The 27,887-nt window shown below is 22.9% G+C and overlaps 1 protein-coding gene across 4 annotated transcripts in view; it reads right to left on the bottom strand.

The window, feature by feature from the left end:
- LOC129609848 (microtubule-associated protein Jupiter) overlaps positions 1-27,887 on the bottom strand; it is a 144,517-nt gene that overhangs the window by 110,178 nt on the left and 6,452 nt on the right. For 3 of the 4 annotated variants that reach the window (XM_055521981.1, XM_055521980.1, XM_055521983.1), the window contains exon 2: positions 21,744-22,160. In XM_055521981.1, coding sequence (XP_055377956.1) covers positions 21,744-21,805 — 62 coding nt within the window. In that variant the 5' untranslated portion in view covers positions 21,806-22,160. The remainder of the gene's footprint in view (positions 1-21,743; positions 22,161-27,887) is intronic. The other variant, XM_055521982.1, reaches the window with a different exon arrangement.

Here is a 27,887-nt window from a genome sequence, read left to right as displayed (position 1 = left end):
ATATTTGCATGGTTTTCAATACTTGCATTTTATTCAATTAAACTCGTTTAAATTGTATGATTGTACACATTTATGATATCGTAAATACTTTAAATAAAATATTATATATTAATTCTTAAGAAATTTTTAATAATAAGCAATATTATATTAAAAATCGTATTGTTTTCAAATTTTGTGTCCGTCATCGAACTTAAAAATTACAGACAAAACTCTATAATACAAACTTCCGTAAAAATGTAATTGTACTCAACAAAAATTCTTTTGTTTGCATTTTGTACATCATATTTTTTATATTTTCATTTTTCATGAATTCATGAAAGCGCAAATTCTAATACGAACTAATTTTGTTGAAAAATTAATGATTCGTATTATGATGGTTCAACTGTAATTAAAATATTTCTGAATATAGCGCAAATCAATGAAAATGCAATTTATATTGCAGTCTGTGCCCTATGGTGTAGTCTAAATCTAATGATGTATTAACGTTTCATTGTAATTTGATATTTGAGTTCTGGTTGTTACCGAAACTAATTGGTGAGCATTTCATGGAATTCGAGTAGCTCAAAGCGAAACTCTACTAAGAGCCAAATTTACATTTTTCTAGGTATGTTAACTATAAGCGTACTAATGTTCTAAAAATTGGAAAGAAGTATTCAATAGGAATTTTTATAATCTTCTGTAATACTTACATTTAACTTGGAAATACACATTGCAGTCGGTTATGTGCTGATCACATCAGATTTTTTTTATTCAATTATACAAAAAAAAACTAAGTGAATGGAAAATCATTGTATTGAAGTATCGAAAAATATTGACGAGCTCATGATTTTCTTCTAAGGAACATTTGTTTTTTTTTTATTTTTAATATCTAATTTAAAGTCACCTTTCAATTTTTTAAGCATTTTATTGAAAAAAAACTGACTCTTTTTTTTTTTTTTTTTTTTTTTTTTGTCTATCATTACCATTATTTGTAATGATGTTAAAACAAAATCAACGTCATATAATTTACTTGTGTGTTGTAATTTTTGTTAATTGAATTTTCGAATTCAATTTAAGAAATTTAATTTTTTTTCCTATTTGCTGTTTCTGTTCCTTTCTTGTGTATTTTTTGTTTTTTATTGGAAACCACAAGATCATTAGCGTTTTTATTCAATATCAAAATAAAATTAAAAGATGTTAGGAAAAAAAAGGAAAGACCCATAATTTTAATTAACTATTGTAAAAAAAAAAAAAATACCGAAAAAAAACCAAATTAAAAATTATGTTCGACTCTTGTTTAATCGTATAAATTTTTCTGATCGAACAAGAGTTAAACGTATGTGTGAGTGAGTAGCAGTTTACAATGCAATTTATTTTATATTTTTTATAAAAGTGAGTACATAATAATAAATGGGTTCATTTTGTTTTTAATTTTAATTTAACAATGATTTCGAATTATTTTTTTTTCTTTGTTTTGCAATAAAGCAAAAAATTATGTGGAATAAATAACTTTCACTTAGGTGTCATTAAAATTTTAATCATAAATTTGTAGAAAATAAGGTAAATTTTTTGTTTAGAAAAAAAAAAAAACAATTATAAATTAGATTTTGTTGAAAAGCTGTTCGCTTTAAAAATTCAAGAAACCAAAAACTATATTAAAAAAAAATTCAACAGATGAAATAAGCGTAAAAGTTTGTATTGTAACAAGAAAAAAACAGGAATTTTTTTTTTTTTTCATTATTTTGATAATCATTATTAATTTTGCTATTTTATTGCCAAAAAAATTTCGCCCCTTTGTTAATATTATAAAAGAAAATTAATATTTTCTTGAAATTTTAAGAAATTTTTTCAATAATTAATTAAAATTTTTATTATATTTGTTTAATTTTTGCAAAAGAATTTCCAGTTGAGTTCAAATTTTATTTATGACTTTAATTTTTAATTTAATAATTGTAATTTATAAATTCAATAGACAAACGTTTTAAAAATTTCATTCTCATTATAAAAAAAATTGAAGCGATCTATTTAAATAAATATTGTCAACTCCTCACTACTCAAAATACAATAACTTTAATTTGAAAATGTTGTGCTACTATGAAATTTTAATTAAAATTTTTCCAAAATTTGGGACCTTATTCAATAATTTTTGCAAAATCATACAAGAAAATATATTTATACAGTTATTAGAATTTGAACAGTTATTAGAAACTGTTCCATACGGAAATAGAAATTCTGTTACATAAATAAAATCAAACCTTTAATTTAATTAAATTGCAATTATTTTCCACTTCCATAAATCAAAATAAACTTGTGTACAACTACTCCTTTTATAATTACCTTTTTACTTGTATACCATTAACTATTTGTTTGCAGTTGAAAATAATTACTAATTAGTAATCTTAACGTTATTACTAATTAGAAGAAGCACAACCAATGCGCTAGTTCCTGTTAAATGTTTTTTATACACTTTTGTATTTTGAGCCAGGCGAACTTCAACAATAGGCGTAATTAAAGGAGTAATTGAGAATATTTACTTCCATATAGATTTATTTTTAAAGTTGTTATACGATTTTTTTGATTTATTTATTTTTTTACAATTAAAATTAAAATATTTCAAAATTGCTCATAAAAGAAAACAATCTCTAAGAATATTTGACAAATCTCTAATAATATTTTAATTTTTTCTTGTAAAAAATCAGTGCATAAATTTTTTGCCTAGTAGGTACTCTTGTTTCTCAACGAGTAAAGCCCAGTTAATTTCTATGAATTTAATGATATTTTTTTTCATGTTTAAATTAAATTTTAATGACATAATAAAAGTAACTGTATACAAACAACACCCACAAAAATAACATTGGATTTTAATTTATATAGGAAAATTTTTTTTTCCAAAACGTGTTTTTATGAGAAAATAATTTCTATATTATTGTAGAATATAATATTTCTATCTATATATATATATATATAGGGTAAAATTAATGAATTTTCTATTTTCTTTTACTGTTATTTATTCACATAACATGTATACATACATACATGTGTATATGTAGTATGTGAAATATTCTAATAAAAATTTTTTTTTTTCTAATACTAGAAAAACTACATTTGCGTAACACAATTTTGTTTTTACTAAAACTGAATATTCATGACAAGCTTTTAATTGTGACATCTGCGCATAACAACAAATAAGTAAGATGTATATGAAAAAAAAAATAATAATTAAAATTTAAGATGATAAGGGTTGTTTTAGCTTGGACAAGATTGCAACAATGTGCAATTTATAAGTACAGAGAATTTTTTGTATATACACGGGCATAAGTTGGTTGTTATAAGCACATCATTATTTATGATTTTATTTTTATTCTAGAATGTAGATAAAATTATTTTATTTTTAACTATGTTTGTATGTAAATTTCATTATTAATTTTTGCAATTATTACGAATTCATTGAAAATAACGTCAACTATGAAAATTATTATAAAAAATTGGATGGAAAAGGCAACTTGAAAAATTTTCATTTAATATGGGCAGCAACTATAAAATTTGATTGGAAAATTTGAAATACTAACAATTAGTTCTTTATAAGAACAGGAATTTTTCTATTATAAGAAAAGATTTCAACAGCAGATGAGAAATGAAAATATGGAGACGATATAGAACTGATATATAATCGAAAACAAGAAATCGTTGTTAATGATCTTTTTTTTTCCCCCTTGATCGCTTCTAGAATAGAAGCATAGGGCTAGGTGCATGCTATCATACTCATGCCTCAGTTTCATTGCATCGTAGATATTTTAACTAGATGGGTGACTACAGCAGGTTAGTTTTTCCTTTTATATTAAATATTTAGGGTTATAATTTATTTTATCGAGTATTATGGATATATGAAAATTGTATATACAATTTATAAAAATACTTATAGTAATTACTATATTAAAATATATTGTATATTAAGCAATAATAATATTGACCAGGGTTTGAACCCGAGACTCTTCGATCAGGGTTTGAACCCGAGATCAATGATCAGGTCTCTTGATAATCTAAAAGCAATATAATTCTCAAAAATTAAAATAATTGGATGATAAAACAATCCTAATTGATTTTATTTATTATAAAAGAATTATAGAAAATATATCGGAAGTTTAATATCGAAAAATTTGATTTACGATAATGCAAATTCAAAATAAAGAATTTTCTATTATTTTATAGCTTGAAAATTTTCATGATCAAATTACGAACATTTTAAATAATTTAAATATGAAAAATTTTATTTGTTTTTTTTTGCTAAATATCAAAAATTACAGAAAACACAAACAAAAAAATCAAAAGTTTTTATCTTTAATTGCTGCAGTCAAATTTTATCAGATATTTAAAGCAAAACAGTAAACTAAAAATTTGGGATCTAAATATGCTATTATTCACATATATATGGAAATTTTGTAATACTCTACTATTGGACAAGGATACTCCTAAGGATAACAAGTGCTTGAAATTTTGTAATATGTTACAATTCTTATAATAAATCAATTACATACATGTATGTATGTGTGCCTCCTTTTTTATATATTTTTGCTACTTGTTTAATAAAATTTAAATGTTTTTGAATTGCATGATTATTTAAAATAAAATTAAATTTATTTAAACAATTGAATTTCAAACTTTATTAAATCAATTTTAAAAATATGTATAACATAAACCATTGGTGTCTAGTATATGTGGTATAAATTTTTAAAACGACAACAAGCTACACAATTCAGAATTTAACATGAGTGTTTGACTAGTAATAAATATTTTTATTTTTTAATTTAATTTATATAATCTGTTTGTGTTTTCATATTCTAAAATTTTTAATAATGTAAATATTTGTTCAATTAGTTTGTTTAAGCGCCACAATCAAAGCAACAAAAAATAATTCTATAATTTACGATAAGCAAGTATGAGTTTATACGAGTACTTCTGTTTTAGAACTATAAACACGTGACACAAAAAGTGGACGCTAGCCTTTTTAAATTATTTTTACAAGACTACAAACATTTCAAATTCGGAATTGTTGCGGAAATTTTGTATTTAACTAAACATCGGTTCAAAAAATTTATTCTGTTGTTCTACTTTATTCGAATCTCCTCACATATCTCTTCCGTAGTAATATATTAAATGGCATTACTATTTATAAAACATCATTAAAACACCCCTAAAATATCTTGGCCTACATAACATCAAAACTATTAAAATTATTTTTTTTTTATATACGAATAACAAATACTTTAGGGTTTTCTTTTAATTTTTATTTTCTGTGTCATTTAAGTTATGAATAAAAGCAAGAAAAAAGAGAAACTTTTCATTTTACCAAATCATAATCCTTTTATCGTTATCCTGAATGAATATAATGTATGTATGTAGAACGTATATGTACATTTAAGAATCATAAAAGTTAAAAGAAACTTTTCTCTATTAATAATTTTTGTTTCTGTAAGAAAATATACACAATGATTACATATACAGGACGACATCTAAATTTTGAGACTAAATTTATTAATTCGACAATTGGAATGACTTTTGGTTACTTAAATTTTTTCACAGCCGCACGAATTTTTTTAATACTATAAAATTCAATCAACAAAGTACGCCCTTTCAACACTATTTTCATTAATGTGAAAGTGTAAATTTTATATTTTGTTTAAAAAATAAGGGGAATATGATTGTATTATTGTGCAATAGAAAATTTTTTTTTTTGTAAAAAATTCTCGGGCATAAACTAATCGAACTGCAGTTTTGAAAAATTTGTATAACCATTTCATTCATGGCAAAAGAATTATCAAAATTACTTCAAACGACAATTTTATTGCCGCATTCTGTATATTCATACATAGCATGTATTCATGTGTGCGCCTAATTTTTGAAACCCTACCCTTATTGTGCATATGAAAATTCATTCCGTACAGCTTATGTACATGCACTTTAATTTTATCTTTTCACTCACTCATGCATACATATATATACGATATCCTTTTCAGAACTTCAACCTTGTCAACATTTTCTTTGTTTTTCCGAAGAGAGAAAAAAAAAAAAACAAGAATAACATAAAGAAAATTGTAGGGGAAATAAAGTAAAATTTTAAAGGGAAATTTTTTTTTGATTTATTTTTTCATGTCTTTGTTCCCTGAAATTTTTGTTAGTAGTTTCATTTTTTTAAATCACTAGGTTTTTTGTACACTACAAAATTAACAAAAAAGATCAAAAGAATCCTTTTTTGATAATTTCCTTTTTTTTTTTGTAAATTATTTAAAATCATTGCACAAATATATATATTTTTTTTTCAGCATACTAGGCACTTTTCTGTTTAAACTTTGTTACATTTTTATATGATTGTATATGTTTACAGTGCTGAACAACTGTAAATATTGCATAATTGTGTGGTAAATTTATTAAAGTAGAATTTTGCATTTAAAATGCGAGAAACCGTCAAATATAATTAAAATGACAATCAACTCAGTTCCGGAGTTAATTATAATAAAATTATGCTTTACATTAACGTTATACTTGCATTAGTTGCGTTCAATTAGCCTAACTAATTTAGTATAAAGCAGTAGCGTTTATTCAAACGTTATACATAATTAAATTGTACTTTATTTAATCGTCTAAAGCTCTTAAATCCATTAAATTTTACAATTGAATAATATATTTAACAAAATAATTAAAAAAATTGAAATTTGTTTGAATTGAAAATCTATAAATTTGACAAAACAGTTGACATATACTTATGTTCATTATTGTAATCACTGCATAATTTTTATGCAGTATATTTTATACTTTAAACAAATTTTGATTTTACATATGCCATGCATTAATGTAAATATTTTGTAGAAGGCAATAAAATGCTTGATTAAACATTTAGTTTTTTTTTTATATTATTAATCTATATAAATCGGAATACTTCCCTATTATATAGGGCACAATTATATGCTTTGAATCTTAATAATTCCCATATATTCCAAAAGAATGCAAGGAAAATTTCTAACTTAAATATTAAATATTTATACATTATATTTAAACATATGCATATGTATATATTAAAAATATTTGTTTTATTATAAATATTTATATACATACATACATAATTGTATATGCCTTATGTATAGGCAATCATTTGATGTCTACCTGCAATTTAATTTTTTATGTGCAGTACATTTATTATTAAAACTTATAAACATTTACAAACAAATATATTGAAGAAGACCTACATATATACATATTTAATGTAAATATACATACATACATGATATATATTTGTATACAGAAATTTAACTGCAAAAATAAATAGTTTGCAAAGTGCAATGGAGAGGTAAAAAGGAATTTATTAAAGAAAATTGAAAATTTAAACATAAAATTCATAAAAAAGGTAATTTTCATTTATGTCTATAGATTTTCATAATATACATATACCTACATGCAATTTATGGATATATATATATTATATCAGTTGCATGAATGTGTATTACATGTAGTGTTAATGATAATCAGATAAAAAAATATAGAATAATAAAAAAAAACAATTATAAATAATAAATATATGGAACAAAAAAAAATTTACACTATATAGAGAGATAGAAGGTGGGGCTGAAGGAAAAGACACAAAATTATATGAGCAGTAAATGTAGAGACAAGGCAACATACTCATTATTTTGTTATACAAAAAAAAAATGTAGGAGTGGGCCAGAATATTCTTCTTTTCTAATCGGAATTTAATCTTTTTACAATTTTCTTTCTTGGTCTTTTATTTAAGAATTTATGATAAGAAAATTAAATGAATAATAAAAGTAATAAAATTTATCATTAATTTTTTATAGTTGATAGCTATTATAAAAAACGAACCGATTTTTTATTGCTTAAAAATTTCTATAAATAATTGATAAAACTGAAAATAGACAAAGAAAAATTGGAAAAATTTCTGTTTTCAAAATATCAAAACTGATTTATTTTGTTTCGTTATTTATTATTTATTACATGAACATACACATATTATGTACGTATATGAGGAAATCAAGAAATTTTATAAACACTCTTAAAATATTATAAATCTGAATAAACATATTTTGCGTAAATTCCTGAATTTGAGTAAAAAAACACAAAAATTATTACATTTTAATTGAAGAGTTTTGCAATACATATTAAGAGTAAATTCATACTTTTAGAATATACTAAAAGTGATACCACTGCGTAAAACAATTTCATTTAAAATTATTTCTATAGTTAAAATAATTTTAATTCTTAGTATTGTAATTAGAGTTGTAAAAACGCTCGACTATAGACTTAAGATTTTACTCAATTAAATTTTAGGGTAAATAAATGAAAAAAGCTCAGTTTTTCAATGAAAATTACGACTTTAAACAGTGAAAATAATAAAATATAAAAAATGAGAATTTCCAAAATCACATCGATAGAATCTATTTCTCTCTCAGTTAATGTGTTAATATATATGTATACTGTTCTTTTTCTGTTTGGAAGAAATTACATAATGTATTGTTCCCCGATTTATCGTAAATTTATTCCCTGCATCTACAACATCTTACCAAATCAAATTATATTCGTCCTGTGAAATTTCATAGCGAAAATATAAATAACTTCATTTGTTATAAATATTATCAAACAATATTTTAAAGTGCAGAGAAAAGGACAATTACATAAAAGCATTTGTTAACAGCCATTTTCGTTAATTTAATGGTAAGTTTGTAGTCTACTCTACAATCACTATTTTGTGATTATTTGTGATTATTGGTAACAAAATCATTTGAAGATAATGTAACACAAAATATAAATCAGCCTCTAATTACTTAAATTTTTTAATCTATGTAAGTATGTAAGAACAATCATCATCACTGATTACTTGAATTAGTGTAATATTCTAATAATAATTAACAAAATTGTAAGGAACATTATGAAACAAAGGGCGAAACTAACTAACTAAAAGATGTGTAGATTTATTTTTTCAAAGAATTAACAAATTCAGTTTCTATTTTATAATTTTTATAAATCAATTTAAAATACTGATTAAAGCTGAATACAATACATAAATAATAAATACTATTATTGACTATTAAATTCATCAAACAAAAAATAAAAAATTTTTTATTCAAAAATTACGGATATAATCTCGTATTTCTTCTTCTCATAATCCTAATAATGTTCATTAAAATCCAAATATTTTGATCGTAATCAATCAAAATTCAATAAATCCTTTACCGTTAACATTTGACATTACCGTTAATATTTTGACATATTACTTATAATTTAATTTAATTAAAATGTAAAAAAAAAACAAACTATACAATAGTTTTTATTGTTGAATAAAGAAAATGAGAATTAGAGAGAGAGAGAAACATAAATGTGAAAAAAATGAAAGAGAAGAAATAAAAAAAAAATGTTTTATAAAAGTTCATTTACTCTAATATGAGAGAAAAGCAAATGACAAAAACACGAAAAGAAGAAATAAAAATTTTAATCTGTCAAAAATTAATTTCGTATCTGTCAAAAGTTGTTTTCATTTTATTTCTTTAAATTTTAATTTCTCAATTATTATTATTTTATTCTCTAAAATCAATCATCAATTTAAAATTCATTTATGATTCCATTATGATTCCGGAGATTAACAAAAGATTAAAGTCAAAATAATGATATTAAACCACATTTTTAACTGTAGTTAACTGCGATAAAATATAGCAGTCGTAATAAAAATGACAAACCAAATGATTTTGAAAATTTTAAGTCAACAATAATGAAAAAAATTCCAGTTTCTTTTTTTATTTTATTTCAAAAACTTTTATTTTCACACTATTAAAAATAAAATTTAATAAAGGCAAAACACTAAAAAATTCTACTTATTTTCTCATGTTATTTTTTTTGTAAATTTCTTTTATATGTCAACCTCTTTAAAATTTTTAATGTACTTAATTCCATCAATTAAATTATCTTATGATATTTGTGATATAAACACCAGTTATTTATAAGCTCATTATAAAATGACTTTTATTATAGCTTTCTACCTGCAACACTATATTTTTACCCTAACTATATTATATTTTATACTCGTACTCTATAACATTTTAATAAAAGTAATGAAATAGTTAAATAATAAAAAAAAATAGAAAAGAAAATCAAAATGAGGTTGTCAATCATTTGAAATTGACTATGTTATTAAATTTATGTCAAAATAAAAATAAGACAATAATAAAGAGAGAGACTCAAAAAAAAAGAGCAACACCAAAAAGAGCCACTGTGTATTTTAGTGTATTTATAAAAATATTAACACGGTGATTTTAAAACTTTTTCATTTTGACATCTAATATTTTTAATATAAAAAATAATTTATACTATATAATTTTTTATATAAATTGTGATTATATTATAAATTATAAATTTGAAAGTATATTTTTAATGGTTTTCACGTTTATATATTGAATTCAAGTTTATGTTTTATTTTGCAGTGCTAAATTAATAAAGTGATTTTATTATATTAAGAAAGAGAAGAGCATAAAATGTATAAAACCAGTATCTATAAAAATGGCGACCTCTATTTATAATTTTAGTCTTTTACAAATTATAATAAAAAAATCTGATGTGATCAGCACATAACCGACCGCAATGTATATTGTCTAGATTAAAACACCTATTAAACACTCTGGTTTTAAACACTTCTTTACAATTTTAAGGACATTAATAAGCTTTTAGTTAACAAACCTAGAAAAATGTGAATTTGGCTCTTATGAGAATCTTATTTTATGTCCTCCGAATTACACGAAAAGTTCGTCAGTAACTTCTGGTAACAAACAGAGTTCGTGTATTAAATTTCAAGAAATTCCATCAGTTCATTTCGTATATATGGTAAAAAATGTAAAATCGGCCTGCAAATCAGTTTCCGAGCCCTGATTATTTCCTGATCTTTCCAAAAAATTTATAAATTCATTGTTTAAACACCACGAATTTAAATTTAATGAAATTGGTTGATTATTTTTCGAAATGTATACAAAAATGTATATTTGGCCCGTAGTAAACATCTACTTGCTGATTTCTTCCAAAGCTTAGAAATATTCGCGTACGGTCGAATGAAGCTTATTTATGAAATTTTAAGTAAATCTGTTGAATATTTTCTTTAAAATGATCAAAAAGGTAAAACAGGCCCGCTAAAAAGTCAAGTTCCCGAGGCCTGATATATCCCAAAAGTTGATCAATCTGTGCCATAGTCAAAATAAACTTGCATATAAAATTTCATCATAATCTAGCCGAACTTAAGATACACACGTCCACACACAGACCGACAAGTTGCTAAAAATATTTTATTTACACTTCCCTACCATGGAGAAATGCATTCCCATCGAAAACTCGAAATACAAAATTTGTTGCCATCACATAACCTACCTACTGTATACACAATTCGGTCGGTAAAAAATATAGAAACCAATTAGAAAATTATTAAATTTAATATTATTTTTTTCGACAATTCTTATTCGTATGCAATTAAAATAAATAATTTTCGAAGTGAAATGTTTGAATTCATTTCTAGAATATATGTGCGTGATTGAGAGGAAATATAATTTTCATATTAAAAAAAACAAAATTATTGTGTAAAGAGAGAGATTTATGGATATTATTCAAGAGAGTGAGAATTATGTTAAGTATTTCCTATATCTTGTAATGTTGCGATTTGCAAGTGAATACTGAACTGAATTCGTATTATCACATGAATGGAGAAAAATTTTAAATTTTAAATTGTCTTTTTTTATCAAAAACATGATTTACTTTAAGATCTTGCATATGTACTGACATCACATGACATGCTCAATTTATAATATGAGAAATTTTAATGAGCGCGAATAAACTCTAACTTGATATTTCTCCTCAATTGAGAACAACAAGAACAATCGAATGAAGTTTTAAAATTTAATAAACATGTAAAATAAAAATATAAAAATTGAAATAAAATTTCGTATATTATTAAGAAAATATTTGAAAAAATATATAAATGTTTAGTCGAACTACTACAGTAGAGTCTCGGTAACATTACAAATCTAACATTACAAATTTATGTTAAAAAAATTTTTAATAATGAGAAATTTTTGTTAGATTACGGTGCTGCTATTATATAACATAATGTGTCAAACTATAAATAGAATTAAATTGACATTCAATAAAGTAGTTCGGTCCGGAATTCAGAAATCAAAAGATTACAAAAATATTTTTTAATTTTGATTTCTTGATTACAAAATTTAATTATGCAAATCCAATATTTGTTTAAAAATTTTCAATTTAAAAGCATCCTTTAAAAAACTTTGGTAAACACTTTTTTATTTCACAAAATTTAAATTCAAATTTTTTGCTCCATTTTTCTTAATTTTTTTGTCTTTTTCATAGAATTAAAATATAATAACAATAGAATTAAAAAAAAATCAAAAACAAAAAAAAAACAAAAACCAAAGACAAAAAAAAAGGTTCTTTTTGGTTTCATTATAAATGGGTTTTACATTTAAAAAGTACATTGAAAATATTTTTATAAGAAAATTTTATGTATCGGGGGTCTTTTTCTGTTATGTTAAAATGAATAATAAAAGTAGATAAAGCAAAAAAATTAAATGGAATGAAATTGGAATTAAAAAGTAAGTAAATAAGTTCTAAATATTAATGCCATTCCAATATTATAATACGAGTATACGTAGGTAATACCGCATAAACTGGGGGGGAAAAACATATATATATGGATGTGTGTGTTCATTTATAATGAGAAAACCATCAATGAAGAAAGAAAAACAATAAAGACCCCCATTTTTAAAAAAGTGGAGCGCGTTTAATTTTTTTTTCTTCTTCATTTTTGTTTTTTTTTTTTACTTTATTATCACAAGTTAAAAAAGAGGCAAAGAAATTAAGAGATTTGAAAAGTCATTCAAGTGCAAATTCAAGAAAAATCCAACTTGGTATAGAGAAAAAAAACAAAACCAACTGAATTTAAGTTAATCCCGATCAAATATGTAGGTTAACAAAATAATAAAAGAAAACCACAAGGCAAAAGAAAATGCCATCACTTTTTTGTATAAGTTTTTAATAATTTTTTTTTTTTGGTTTTTCGTTTTTGAAGACAATATCAAATTGAAAAAGTTTTCGAGCATAAAAAAAAAAAATACAGAAACTAAAATATTAGAATAAATAAAAAAATTCATTATTCAAAATTTAATAAAAGCTAATCAATCACAATAAACCACCCATCATGATCTGATCTGAATAACAAAGAAATTATACAAGTATATACGTAGGTACTACTGGAATGAAAAAATTTTCTTCAGGAAATAGTCAATGTATAACGAAAATCAAAACAAAAAAAAAGGAAGACTCAGGATATCAACACAATGATAACAAGAATTTTTTTAATGCGTAACAAAAATGAAATTTTTTTTACAATAAAATATTTTCAAATGAAAGTCAAATTTCTAATATAATTTGATCTTATAGTTGTGTGAATCGTACAGATTTAAAAAAAAAACAAGCGCTAAAAATTGCAGTAATACAAAACTGTACAATTCAGCAATTACAACTTATAAGCTGAATTTTCAGTTTCTGATCACGACAACTAAAACATTAATGAATTGCAAAGTTTAACATCCCCCATAAAGCTTTTGACTGAGCTGAGTATCTCGCATAGTTGCGAAACATTCAACGGATGTTTAATCAAATTTCAAAATCTTATGCTGAAAATTGCCTAATGCTACAACTTTATTTCTTTCCCAAAAAAAAAACTGAATTCCAATTATTTTCGATTCGACTGTTTTTTTCATTTTCAGAGTATGAAAAACCGGAAGGGTACAAAAAAAGAATTTTTTTGCCTTTTAATTTTGCTCCTAAAATAAATTTACTTTGAAAGAGAGAGAGAAAAAAAAATAAATCAAAAAAAATTTTCAGCTGTTTTAGGGAGTGAAAATTTTCCTTATTATATAAAAAAAAAAGCAATGTAATTATTCTAAACTAAATAGAGGTGGGACACATGGTGGAAAGGGTGATTTCTTTTCAATGTTTTATTATTTTTGTTATACTGTTAGTTTTGTTATACTGTTTTCTTTACTAAAAAGAAAACGAAGAATAAAAAAAATTCTAATTTTTTTTTTTCATTTTTTCTGATTTTAATCAGACAATGACTTTTTGATATGAAAATTTTGTATAACAATTGAACAAAAATAGTAAAAATTAAAAACTAGAAAAAATGTTATAATGGTATATGTGTGTATAGAAGATATAAAATATGTATATAAAAGATATAAATGAATGTATATACAAATATATATATAGAAGTCCGAATAGAAGAAAAAAATATCCTGATTTTCATAATTTTTCATTTATTTTAATTTTTCTTAAAGTTTTTGTTTTTTTTTTTTTGTTATAATAAACTTCCTGTGTAAACATAGACAATTTGGCACACACCCACGAAAAAAATAATAGATATTTTTCGGTTCAGTTTTAATATTTTGAGAACTTCTTTCTTTGTTAATGTAATAGAAATATGCTTCATTTTTCAGAAATTTCGTTAAGTAATACGAAAATTTCAAGCTGGTTATTATAATTTCCTACAGTCTAGTCTTATTTTTTGTTCTAAAATGAATGAAAATTTTGATCAGCTTTATCAAATTCGAAATTTTTGTCGAATATTTGTGATAACATTAATACTAATTGTAAATGACACAAGATAATCAAGAGTTGGATATTGAAAATATTAAAATGTAAAAATTTAGGCTATAAACCTTGTTAATCGTTTGCTATCCACGATGCAATATGTCTTCCTATTTAGTTCCCGTGAACGTGCCCGATTCTGATATTATAAATTTTGGTTCGTAAATATATTAATTAAATTTTATACATAATTAATTGAATCATTGAAATGGGACGTTAATGGGTTAATGAAATTTACAATAGTTAACTTAAACAATCTTACATAAAACGATATACTATATCATTTCAATTCTAAATTAATTCTATATAACAGTACACGTTATATATGTAGTTTATATATTGCAAAAAAAATATTTTCAGTGATTCAAAACAATTTAATTTTATTTCATTTATAATATCATTCTAATATAATATAAATATATCGATTAATATATACATGTTTTAACCATATACATACACATATAGAGTAAGTGTACTGTTAAATAAAAAACCTCATCGTCATTATCATTATCGTCATTGTAAAAATTTACTCGGAAATAAATTATAATGGTGGCAAAGTTACTGTGTATGTATAGATATTTACATGCTATTACACGATATATATGTATATATAGAAAACCGTATAACAATAATCGGGTAGACTTTTACTCTTTAATTCTTTTATACACATTCTTATTCTTTGGTTTTTTTCTTCCGTCCATATGATATGACTTGTTAAAAAAAAGTGTTTGTTTTTTTTTTTTTTATAGAATAAAATAGAAAAAAGAAAAATAAGAATGGAAATGGGAAAAATTGTGTGCTTCTCTGTTTTCTTTCCATTTATTTTTTTTTTATTTTTTTTTTGCAATACAACTTAAAAGGGCATTAGCCGGCTTTTCAAACTTTTCTATTTTATACTTTACACGTTATGAATTTCTTTTTTCTTTTTCGTGATTCTTCTATTCGTAATCTAAAAAGTAAACTCGTGCCAAGTTTTCTTCATATTTTGTTGTTGTTGTTGTTGTAATAGTAAATCCTTTTTTACTTGCATGCTTATAATACTATGACGAAAGTATAACAGTAGCTGTTTATATTTAATATTTATAATATAAAATATATAAGGATTTTACTGTTATATGAATGTATAAGAGTGAGTGTAGTTTTATTCTATATAAGGAAACCTTTTGTATATTGAAAAGAGGACTAATGATAAATTAACTTTAATTTACACTTTAATTAGAAAGTTACGATAACAAAATTGTTGTTATATTTTTTAGGAGAAAGGATTTGTTTTTTCTTCTCTGTATTTTTGCAAAACATTTTTAATAAAATGAAAAGCAAAAAAAAAATTATAACTCTTCCTTGCCAAAAAAAAAAAAACTAAAATTGTGTCATTTGGTCTTTGTAGCAAAAAAACAAAAACTCCATTTTCTTTATTTTAATACCAAAATTTTATTCGAAATTATTTTAAGATATTTGCATATACTTTAAGTTATATTGTAACTATTTCGTTTTTCTTTTGGAATTAAAAGAAAGCTTTAAATTGGATTTTATTAACGTCCTTGTAGTATTCAAAAAAATTTTTCACTAAAATAATGAAAATAAAGAAATGAATTTTGTATGACACGAATTTTTATTTAATATTTGAGTATAGGGTAAAAGGTAATTGCGTATTTCTGTATAGAGTATAGAACAATTTTTAAGGAATGAATGTGAAGAATAATGAAAAATTTGAGTACTATTGGATTTCCATATGATTTTAACAATAGATGGCGCTCTTAATATTTTTTGCTTATCGAAAACATTAAAGTTTACAATTAAAAATTACATTTGTGTCGGTTCGCAGTAGCCTTTCAACAAAATAATATTAAAACAGAAGCCGAAAATTATAAATCGATTCGGTCGGACAATTATTTTTCTACGATTGCAAACAAAATTTATATGTATACGAATTTCGAAATATCTCGCAATTTCGAAAATTAAAGTAGTAAATAGGAACTGTAGTTGTTTTTTGATGTAGATACCAAAAGTTTTATAAAAATTCACAAATTTTATTAAATTACAGTTTCTTAGTGTAATTAATTAACGCAATTAATAATTAATAATTTCTTACCAGATTAAAACGATTTTGATTTCAAAAGAAAAGTGGCGCAAAGCTTTTATAAATGTTGAAGAAACTTACCTAGAAAAGAAAAATATAAAATTTAGAATTAATAAAATTGTTAAATTTTGATTTATTCATAAAAAATTAATTTATATTTTAAATAAAATTTTCTGGCTATAGGATGCACGCTAACAAGAAAATTACTGTATTACTTAATTATTTATTGAAATAAAAGTTTTAAGTGTTATCACTAATTAAATTGAATTCTGAATTGTAATTAGTTTTTTTTTTTTGTAGTTTAATTTTAAAATTTAATTTATATTCAAAATTTTAGGCAAGATAATGTTAATGTTATATGAATTGATTTTACTGAATATTAACAGATTTTGAAACGGGAAATGCAAGAATTTCAAAAATTCTCAAATATTTTTTAGAGTAATTATATCCTCTCACTTGTAGAGATTTTCTATGTTATAAAATTTCAATATGTTTTGAATAATTCTAAAATTGAATGAATTGTACAATGTATACATGCAATTTTAAAAATCATCCACGTATAACGTCCAGGCATATAAAATTTACAAACTTTTTAAATTTTTGAGACCATTGTTTTTTTGTAATTTCTACAAATTTTGCTAATATTAAAATATAGGTTAATTTTTTTGTGATTTTTTATTTTTCATATCGATTTTCATTATATTAAAAGAAAGAAAAATAGAATAATGTCATGAGAACAGAATTCATAAAAGAATAATGTTTTTCGCCTATAAATAGGCAATGGTTAATAAATTTCAAATACATTAATGTTTTTTTTTTCCTAAAATATCATAATTTTGGAATTCTATTCAATTGGAATAACATTCTAAAAATTTATTCATGCAAACTTTTATATTGATTTATTAAAATTATTTTTGTTTTTGATCTTATTTTGATCTACTTCAATAAAATTAATGTAATCTAGTTCTCTATGCCTTATTCATTTTATTAAATTACATTACTATTGTTGTTGCTTTTATAAAATATTAAAATGTATTAATTTTCAATATTTTATTTTACATTTTCTATTTAAATCAGAATGAGAATGACATATAATATATAAATTGCATAAATTTTTAAAACTTCATAACTTATATTGACAATAAAGTAAAAATACAAGAGAAGAGCGAAGTTTATTCATTCATAGTGGTAGTAAGGGACAGTGAATTTAATGTTTATACTTTATAAATCACAATTGTAACACAAAATTTTTAAAATATTGAGAATTGCTGTTGACACAGTAAAATCGATACAAATACAAAGTCTCTCTTCAGTTTCTCTTTTTCTTCTATTCTGCAATATTTCTTTCAGTAATTTGATATTTAATAAATACCCGTAATACAAATTCAATTACTTCATTATAGATTACAGTGTTACATTTATACGATAATAACACACATTTTCGTTACAGTATTAAACAGAAATATTTTGTACTGTTCAGTAAGTTGCTTTATGCGTAAATAAGTGAATGAAAATGAGAGTATGAGCTAATAAGTTGCATATTTTTTTTTGAAAAGAGAGAATGTATGTGTTTGATTTTTAATTTTTTAATTTTACGCCTACGAAACGGAATTCACAATTATTCTGTAATTTAAAGATATGGTGAATTCTTTAATTAAAATTAGGATGAAAATAAATTCAAAATTTGCTAACAAAATATTAAGATATTTGTGCTTGCAGGAAGAAATCTAACATTGTAGACTTAAATATCTAATATTTAATTCTAGACTAAAATATTTAATAAAAACTAAAATCACATTAAATAAAAAAATATGGAAAAAATTATTAAAATCAGTACAAATTTAAAAGAATCGCAAATATTTTTACTGAAAACAAAACAATAAAAAAATAAATGCAAAAAAAAAAAACAATTTGGTACCAGTTACCATTTTCTTTTAACCAAAAAATATCAACTATTTAAACAAATATCAAAATACCTACACACCAATGAACCGAAAAATAAAAAAAATAAGTCAACAATGATGGTTACTAAACAAATGTTAGCGCGTTTTTGTATTCTAAAAAAAATTTTCTATATTTTTATAAGAATCCTTGAGTCACAAAAATACAGTATATAAAAAAATATTCGGTTTCTTATTTAAATAGGAGAGTCATAAAAAGCAAGAAAACAGAAAAATAATGAAAGACTAAGAAACAACGTTACGTGAATTTCTCGATTATTTCACATACTTTGTTGACTTGTTACAGTTAAACAAAAATTCTTGACTGACTAATTTTCTTTAATTAGCCAGTCAGACTTTAAAATAACATGAAATTTAAAAGTAAAAAATTCAAATATTTACATGTAAGCCACGAAAATGCCAAACAATATTTGAATGCCGATTCTAATGTCAATTTTATTTATTGAGCAATTAAAATTGTATTTGATATTGGGCGTTTTAATAAACCGTTTTAGTTCTTTTGCTCTTTGGTTTGTTACCGCAAAAAGCAACAAAAAGTAAAAAATTTTAAATTTTCCTACATTTGTAATTCAAATTATAAATTATGTTTCTCATTACCGGCTGTGAATTCAAAAATATTACAGTTTTGGATTGTCATTTTAAAGTGACTAATATTGCCATTTTAAGTGAAAACTCGCGACAATCACCTTTACTTATGTATATGTATGTAATATGACGACAACTGGCACTATCAATTAGTGAATAATAATTGTGTGTATATGTAAATAATAATTATGATTTGAGGATTTTATAAATTATCCAGTAATTTAGTATATCAAGATTTTTTAAGATTTTTTGTGCATTGCAATATTTTAAGGAAATTTTCTCGGGAAAATAGTAAAATACGATATTGAACCGAAAAAAAGTAAGCAATATATTTTTTTCCCATAGAGGAGATCCTCCCAAAATTTTATACAAAAATATTTTATTAGCATACTTCCATATACATAAATATATATGTATGTATTCATATACATTTATTATAAGGATATGTGGTGCATTGAAGAATATTCCAGCCATAAAAACATATTTAAAAAAAAATATTTTTACTTTTTGTATTTTTACTCCTACTTTTTTTTTATTTATTATTATTTTGTCTTTTTGTTTTTTTTTTGCCTATATAGAATAAAAATTATTTTGTTAAATCAATTTTCTCTTCATGTCAAGGGAAATAATAATATTTTGTGTATTCTATCTATGCAAAACACACATATAAAGTTATTATAAACTGTTATCTAAATTTTACTTATATAATTTCAGTATACTATAGGCATACATATAGATTACGAGTATTAAATAATATGGGAAATAAATTGAAATATAGAATAAAATTAAATAACAATTTTATTTTTTTGAAATTCGATATATGTGACAACAATGGTTTTTCTATATTTCTTAAAAATTAAGAAGCCGAAAAAGCAAACAGAAAATATAGATAAAATTTTTAAAAATTCTTACTTATTTAATTCTGCTTTAACTAACACATATGATTTATGTGAATGAGTAAAGGACCAAATACAATTTTTTAAGAAATGCATGAATTGCTTGTAATGAGAATTAATAATGTATAGACCATAGAATAAATTAAAGACTATTTAAAATTATAAGATCTAGATGACACTTATTGAAAAATATTACTGTAAATGAGCAAGCTAATATAATTCGGTTCCAATTTTACATCAGCAGGGCCCTAATTATGTATTTCGATTTTCGAGAGAGATTTTCTTATTTGCAGAAATGGAATGGTAGTACAATACAAATTGATTGGTGCCACCATATTATTTCTGCAAATACGAAAATCGTTTTACGAAAATCGAATTACATAATAAAAGACCAGGTATTCAAAAATTTCGGAAAAATATTTTTAATTTTTAAATTTAAAGACATATGTAGATGACACATTTTATCTTTAAAACTAACTATTTTCGAATTAAATTAAGTATTTTCAAGACGTAGAAAACAAGAGAAATTTTCCTCATTTCATATTTTTAATTGGGCATATTTAGTTTCCCTATTAATTTTAACTTGCGTTTTCAATTACAAATAATTAGCTTCTAAGAACATAAATTTTTTGCCTCAAGAATTAATCTTGAAAAAAAATCTTCTATAATTTCATTAAAAATCATTCTTTTTAGTTTCAGTCAAATTTTAAGAATTAAAATAATAAATTTCTAATAAGACATTAAAATATCAAATCCTCTTATAATATAATCAAAAAAAATATCCTATTTAGAGCGTGTATATATATTTTTTTACTCATATTTAGTTTAATATTTTTCACAAATTGGCAAAATTAAAATTTTGCCTGCTTTTAGCGGCTTCTATTCCCTGTTTTGCTCATTACTGCTATAATGTTATTAAATTTAAAAAGTGATTTGTTACACAATGTTGTATTGTTTGTCTTACTATATAGAATTTCACCATATTGGAATGAGAAGAAGAATAAAGCAAATTGAAATTGATTTATTCACAAAATCCTTGAGATTTTCTTTTCATAACGCAAAAAAAAAAAAACAAACCTTCTCTATGGTGTACAAATAAAATTAAATTGTAATAAAAGAAGAAAATAAGTGAAGAAAAAAAGAATAAGAAGAAAATGAGAATAAATGAACAAAAAAAAAAAATACAAAAGAAATATGATTGATTATCCTTATTATCCTTAATGTAAAAATGTTTTATATGTTTTGGAATAGTTTGCAGCTATTTTTCTACCGAACTTTTTCAGTATTTTTTGTTTCTTTTTCACCAACTGCATTGCATAAAATAAGGAAGGTTAAGGGATGGCATAAAATTTCATATATCGAGTCTTACACAGAACCATTCCTGAATGGTAGGGAATTATAAATAAACCAGACATATAGTTTTCTTACTATTCGAAAAAATCTTGGGTAGATCTTCCTCTAAACTAGTGAACACATTTAGCGATCGGCTATGTGTTGACCATTACCAAGCATTTTTTTTTTTTGATTATATTTTCTTACCTCTTTTTTGTTTTTCCAACATTGTAGAGTTCTACATGCTTAAATGCTGCATAAGTTGCCATCTTTTTGCTTCCAATTTTGTTGCCTTTTTACTTCCTTTCTTGGTTTTTATAAACTTTTTTTGATTTTATTTTTGCACTTTTTGTTCTTTTTGCTTTTTTTTTTTTTTATTTTTTATTTAAGAAAATTTTCTTTTTCAAAAATTTTCAAACAAAAATTAAAAAGGATTATTTTTATTTTTATTCCAAATTTCCTTTAAATTTCACACAAAAAAATTGTGAAAAAATATTCCGACAAGAAGCGTAAGAAAAAGACTATATTTCAACTGTACACACAATTTGATATAATCTGGAAATATTCCCGAAACTTTTTGGTATCCTATATATAGATATTTTGTAGAATATGTTAAATGATATTCTGTGAATACAAAAAGAAAATGACGGAATTGATAATGAAAATGTTTTCATATTCTAAATTGAGAGATTAAAAGTGATAATTGTTTAGATTCAAATTTAATGCCCAGCTTTTACTCAAATTAAATTAGTTAAATTATTTTCAGAGAATTATTTAAAATATATTCCAAAGAAATGAGATTAACGGGGAACTGATTAACTACAAATCAACTTGAATTTTGTGAAAATCACTATGCTACCATTAACATTAATGTTCACTGAAAAAAAATTCATACTGCGATAATCAAAATGCACATTTCTGAAGGCAATTTTTTTTAATTTGAAATTTAAGGGAAGAATTATTATTCATTTTAAAATTCTATTTTAGCCATATTTTTGAAAAAAGATTAAAATTGATGGAAGAGTGTTGTCTGTATAACATAAATTTTCTGAATTACAAATTCCCGAAAGAATATGAGATGGTTATAACAGTCTGGCGTACTTCTAATATAACCACATTTCTATTGACAGTAATAGATATTTTTTATCCTCATACACTGTTGTGCTATATGAAAAATCAAAATTCAAAAATTTTAATGAAAGCTGTGCCTATAAAAAACTTTTGAATTATAAAAATTTCAATTGAATTTCCTCAAATTAGTTAAGATCTTTATTAATTATAATTAAAAGTTAAAATTCAGACTTAACTGAAGTGTGGACAACAACCAGATATTTATTTTTTTTTTTAATTTAGCCTTCAATAAAATGGACACGATTCCTATATTATAATAACGTTCTCATTAATTTTCTAATTCCTCGTTTAAATTTTAAAGATGTACATGAATATTATTGCACTCTCAAAGTAACTTCATTATGATTACACCACCTACATACTAATTTAAAATCTTAATTTGGAACCTCATAATCGAATTGAAATTATAAAATTTTCATATTTAAACAATTATCACTTTTAATCCTTTTGATTCTGTTTTTTTTTTCTTTTCCACACGTGATGGTTTTTCATCTTATATTCAAAAATTATTTTGAATTCATTTTTAATAATTTGTGTATATTGCAAAAAAAAAAATAATAAAATCCTACATTTGCAAATCACATTTAAATACCAAAGGACATAGACGAAAACATACACACGCATTCAAGCATGAATGCGCATTTATATACACTAATGTGTATGCATATGTGTGTATTTAATTATTGTAATAAATTTTAATTATAATAAAAGTGCCATTTTTATTTATACATGAAAAGTCAAATAGTAAGAGTTTCTGCATTATGATGGTCATTAAAAAAATAAAATCATGCATAAAAGAGAAAAATTATTTATTTTTTGTTTATTTACACTTTATTTATTTAAAATTGAAGTTCAAGGATCACATATATTTCACACATATACACACACACTCACTCGTATATAATCGAAACAACATGAGCATCAAAAGAAAAAAAATATTCTTATTTATTTAAATTTTTTTATTTAAATTATAAAAGTGCATAACTAAACAGATTTCGAAGAATAAAATGAGCAAAAAAAAAACTAATAAAATTGACCATTATAATTAGGAAAAGAAAATTGAAAATGCAAATAAAATCAAACAAATACACAGAGAGAAAAATTTAATATTATTGACAATGTTGAATTAAGAAGCAGTTAGACAGACATTCGTATATGAAAAAATTTGTTTGTACATATAAATGTTATTGTGCTAAAATTGTTATAATATATTTCAAATTTGTATAACACATAATTCTTACAAAATAGTCAAAAATTTTGTAATTATAAATGTCAAATCAACGGTTGCGAAGCAAAAAATAATGCCTGAATCAGATTTTGTAGCTCTTAATTTTATTTCATATTATAATTTTTAACATTTTATTCTGGTATAATTAGTGTATTCCCAGTCTATTTTGTGGAACTATCGTATATTGTAGGAAAACTATATGAGGCTAGAATTTCTTTTAAAAAATTAATTTTCTTTTACAAATTAATTGGAAGACTAAATACATGTACCTTAAATAATTACCGAAAATTTATCGAACACATTTACAAAATCAAATATTTTTTCTGAATTATTATAGATCAAAATATTGACTTTAAATTATACTTGAGACACAAGTCTTTCTTTATTAAAACCCCAAAAAAATATTTTATTTTAAATTTAATAGAATGAAATTTATTTTGTTAAAAATCACACGTGTATTATTTGATTTTATTTGAAAATTTGTATAGGTATATGTAAAATCTGTTTCCAAGATTAATATTGAACTGTCATGTTCCTCAGAATTCAATAATAAATTAGAACAAATTTTTTTGGTTCTAAATGAATTAAATGAATTAAATAATAATTTTTTTAATAGTGTATTGTTATAAATTTTTAATTGTATATATAAAATTTTGCTTTTGTGGTTATAATTGTAAGTTGTGTCACGATTAAATTATTGATAATTTATTGAATTTTGCGGTTAAAATTCTATGCTATTGTAGAACAGTACCAAAATATATAAAATATTTTTTGTGAAGAAATTACAAGATAAAGAGGATATGAAATCGATTTTTAATTAAAATATAAAATGAGGGATAGTGTAAATATGCCAACAAAAATAAAGAATACCAAAATTTGATTTTGTTTCATATATTCGTGCCTCTCTGAGACAGCACTTCCGTGCCTTCGTTCACGCAATATAGACAAAGAAACACGATAGAGTAAAACTTATGATTATAGTCAGTTTGATTAGTTTTAGGAGTTTATGATTATTCAGGTGCATTTCCAGTTTTTAACCCAACCTATTTATAGGTTAATCCCATTATTAACAGGTCTGACGACAGTTTGGGTCCGTTAATTTTTGTCTCTCGATGATTTTTACAACATGTGTTAAAAATGTATTAAACAACTGGGGACAAATTTTTTTTGTCCCATGATTCATTTCATTAAAAAGCCTGGAAATTTTAATTTTTACAGCAAAAATTTTTCCTTTTCTTATTTTATTAACCAAGTTTCCTTAGATTTTAATAGGCGAAATCTTCCCTCTAGTATTCTTTAAAGTACTGAAATCTTTAAAGAACCAATAAGAGAATGAGGATATTCTTTAATTTTCTTAAATTTAAAATCAAATGGAAATTCTGTTTTGGATACCATGCTAGTAGTTTTATCTTGATACAAAAATATCAAATTCTGGCAATTCCCCAATTTTATAAACAATGAGAAAATTTTATATTTTTATAAAAACCTCTTCCGTACAATAAAAAAACAAACCAGAAACATTGAAAATAAATTTTAATAAGAACAAGGAATTTAAAAAAAAAATTTAAAAAGAAAAATTTTAAAAATAATTGTAACACATACTGTAATACATACATACATTCTTGAGCATGGTACAAAAAAAATAGAAAGAAAAGCTTCTATTATAGAAAAATCATAAATTCATTTAAAAAAAAAATACGCACCTAAATTTTAAAATTCTATTGTTTTTTATAATATAAAATTTTCATATATGAAAAAAAAAAAAAAATGAAAAATGAAAAACAATGCCATATTGTTTTCATATTTCTAAAACGAAAAAAAAAAAATTCTATAAAACACAGTAAAAAAATTTATAATTAAATTTTCAGAATAATTTCATATTTTTAATTGTTTTCCCGTAAAACAAAAAGTTTTTCAATTCAAAAATTCAATTATGAAATTTAATATTTTTTTTTATTAAACAGTGTTGCTCGATTCACCAAAAAATCCTCGGCAATTTAACAAAAGTTGATTAATATCTACAAAATTAATAAAAAAAAAAATTTGATCAATTCTAAAAATAAATGTTCTCATTCAATGTTAAATTTAATATTGTATTCAAAACTAATTTTAACTGCACTTTTTATATATACGAATTGTATAACAGTTTTGATTTATAAAATCAATAAAATTAAAAATAATCGATTATGTCAATTTATTAATTCTATTTTTGAAAGCGATAATTAAAATTCGTGTTTTGAAATGCTCATTTCTAATCTTTTTGCAAGATTTGTTTATTCCTTATCAGAAACCTAAAATTCAGAGAGGCCACAATGCCATCTGTAATAATTTGATTGCATTAAATCTCTGATATCTTTTAAAATTTAAAAATTTATTCATTAATGCTGCTAACTGCATTATTATTTCAAAAGTGAAAATGTTGCCAATATTGTTGATGACACCACTATTGGGGATCCTCTTAATTTATATATGCAGCAAACAATTGATATAATTAATCTTATATTAATTGCCACAGATTTAATACCATTTATTTTGTTTTCCTTTGGTGGCATTACTGTAATTATACTGTTGTACTAAACAGTCCTAATCTACATTATTTTATAATTGTTCACATACTTATGTACATAGTTCAATTTTGATTTAAAGATTTTGATTTTACTCCTGAAATTATGCAATCTTTTTATATTAAATAAACCACAGGGATTAATGAAAATTCTGAACATTCAATTTAAACGTGACAAATTGTAAAATAGGCGAATGTTATTTTTCATCGAGATGCAATTTCTACATCGATACTAATTTGAATTTATAAATAAATTGAAATTAACAAGTACAGATGAAATTCAGTAGAGATGAATGTATTTTATTGATATTAAATCGCGATGTAACAATTTGAGAGCATTTCAAAGTGATTTCAGTTGCCAACAATTAGAAATCCAACTTGATTATATTAACGTTAACCCATATTTCTATGTAAATTTCTTAATTTTGTTATTTTAAACCCTTACCAATTTGGGTCTAATTATAATTAACTTAAAAAAAGTGAGTTAACAATAATGTATACTTTGTACATTTTTAAATACCGCAATCTTGTTAATAATTCCATTACTATGAAAAATATGTATTTTGTATATCCGAAATTTAATTAAAAAAAAAATTCCAGATATAAGGATGAAAAAAAAGTACTAAAACATTCATGAACGCGGTTTATAAAAAATTTTTTTTTTGTTTTTTGCTCAAAAAATTTAAGAAAATTTTTAATAATTAATTAGGAAACGAAAATTTTGTATTAATCCTGATTAAAAATTTAATATAAATAAATGATTAAAATTAAAGCACAAACTCAGCGACATGAGACTAAAAACTGCGACTCTATGTATAAAGTGAAACCCAGTAACTTTAATTATAATTTATTTTTAGTTTGTAACAAAATTGAACAGTAACAAAAAAAAAAAAATATAATAATAATAAAACGTCCTTTTAAAATTCAGAAACCTTCAAAATCGTTCATTCTTCCAATTCTATGTATGGATATAGAGAAGTATGTGAGTGTGTGTATTTGTACTGAATGGATGATAGAAATGATGAAAGTTAACATTCAATGTACTTCATCTCGTTTCTGAATAATTTATTACGTTATATATATATATATATATATACACATATGGAATATGTACATATACATTATTACATAAATATTTTATATTTCAATGTTGATTTTCAATTAACATACATACAAACACATACATATATGTATATGCAATTTTTACATTTAGCATCCTTGAAATTAGCAGAATATAGCCTTGAAAATTGAGTAACGAAAAAAAAAATAAAAAAAATATTTCTTTTATTTTGCAATCACAACTTGTAAGGATTTTTCTTTCATTAAAAAAAAAAACAAAAAACAAAAAATACAAACAATTTTTTGTTTTTATTTTAAACAAAGCTTTCATTTTTCATTTTGTCCTTCCCTTTTTTTTTTATTTTTTTAA

The sequence above is a fragment of the Condylostylus longicornis genome, unplaced genomic scaffold (genome assembly GCF_029603195.1).
Source record: "Condylostylus longicornis isolate FDR11 unplaced genomic scaffold, ASM2960319v2 ptg000040l, whole genome shotgun sequence".
NCBI classification, from domain to species: Eukaryota; Metazoa; Arthropoda; class Insecta; order Diptera; family Dolichopodidae; genus Condylostylus; species Condylostylus longicornis.
This window is presented reverse-complemented; position numbering and strand designations above follow the sequence as displayed.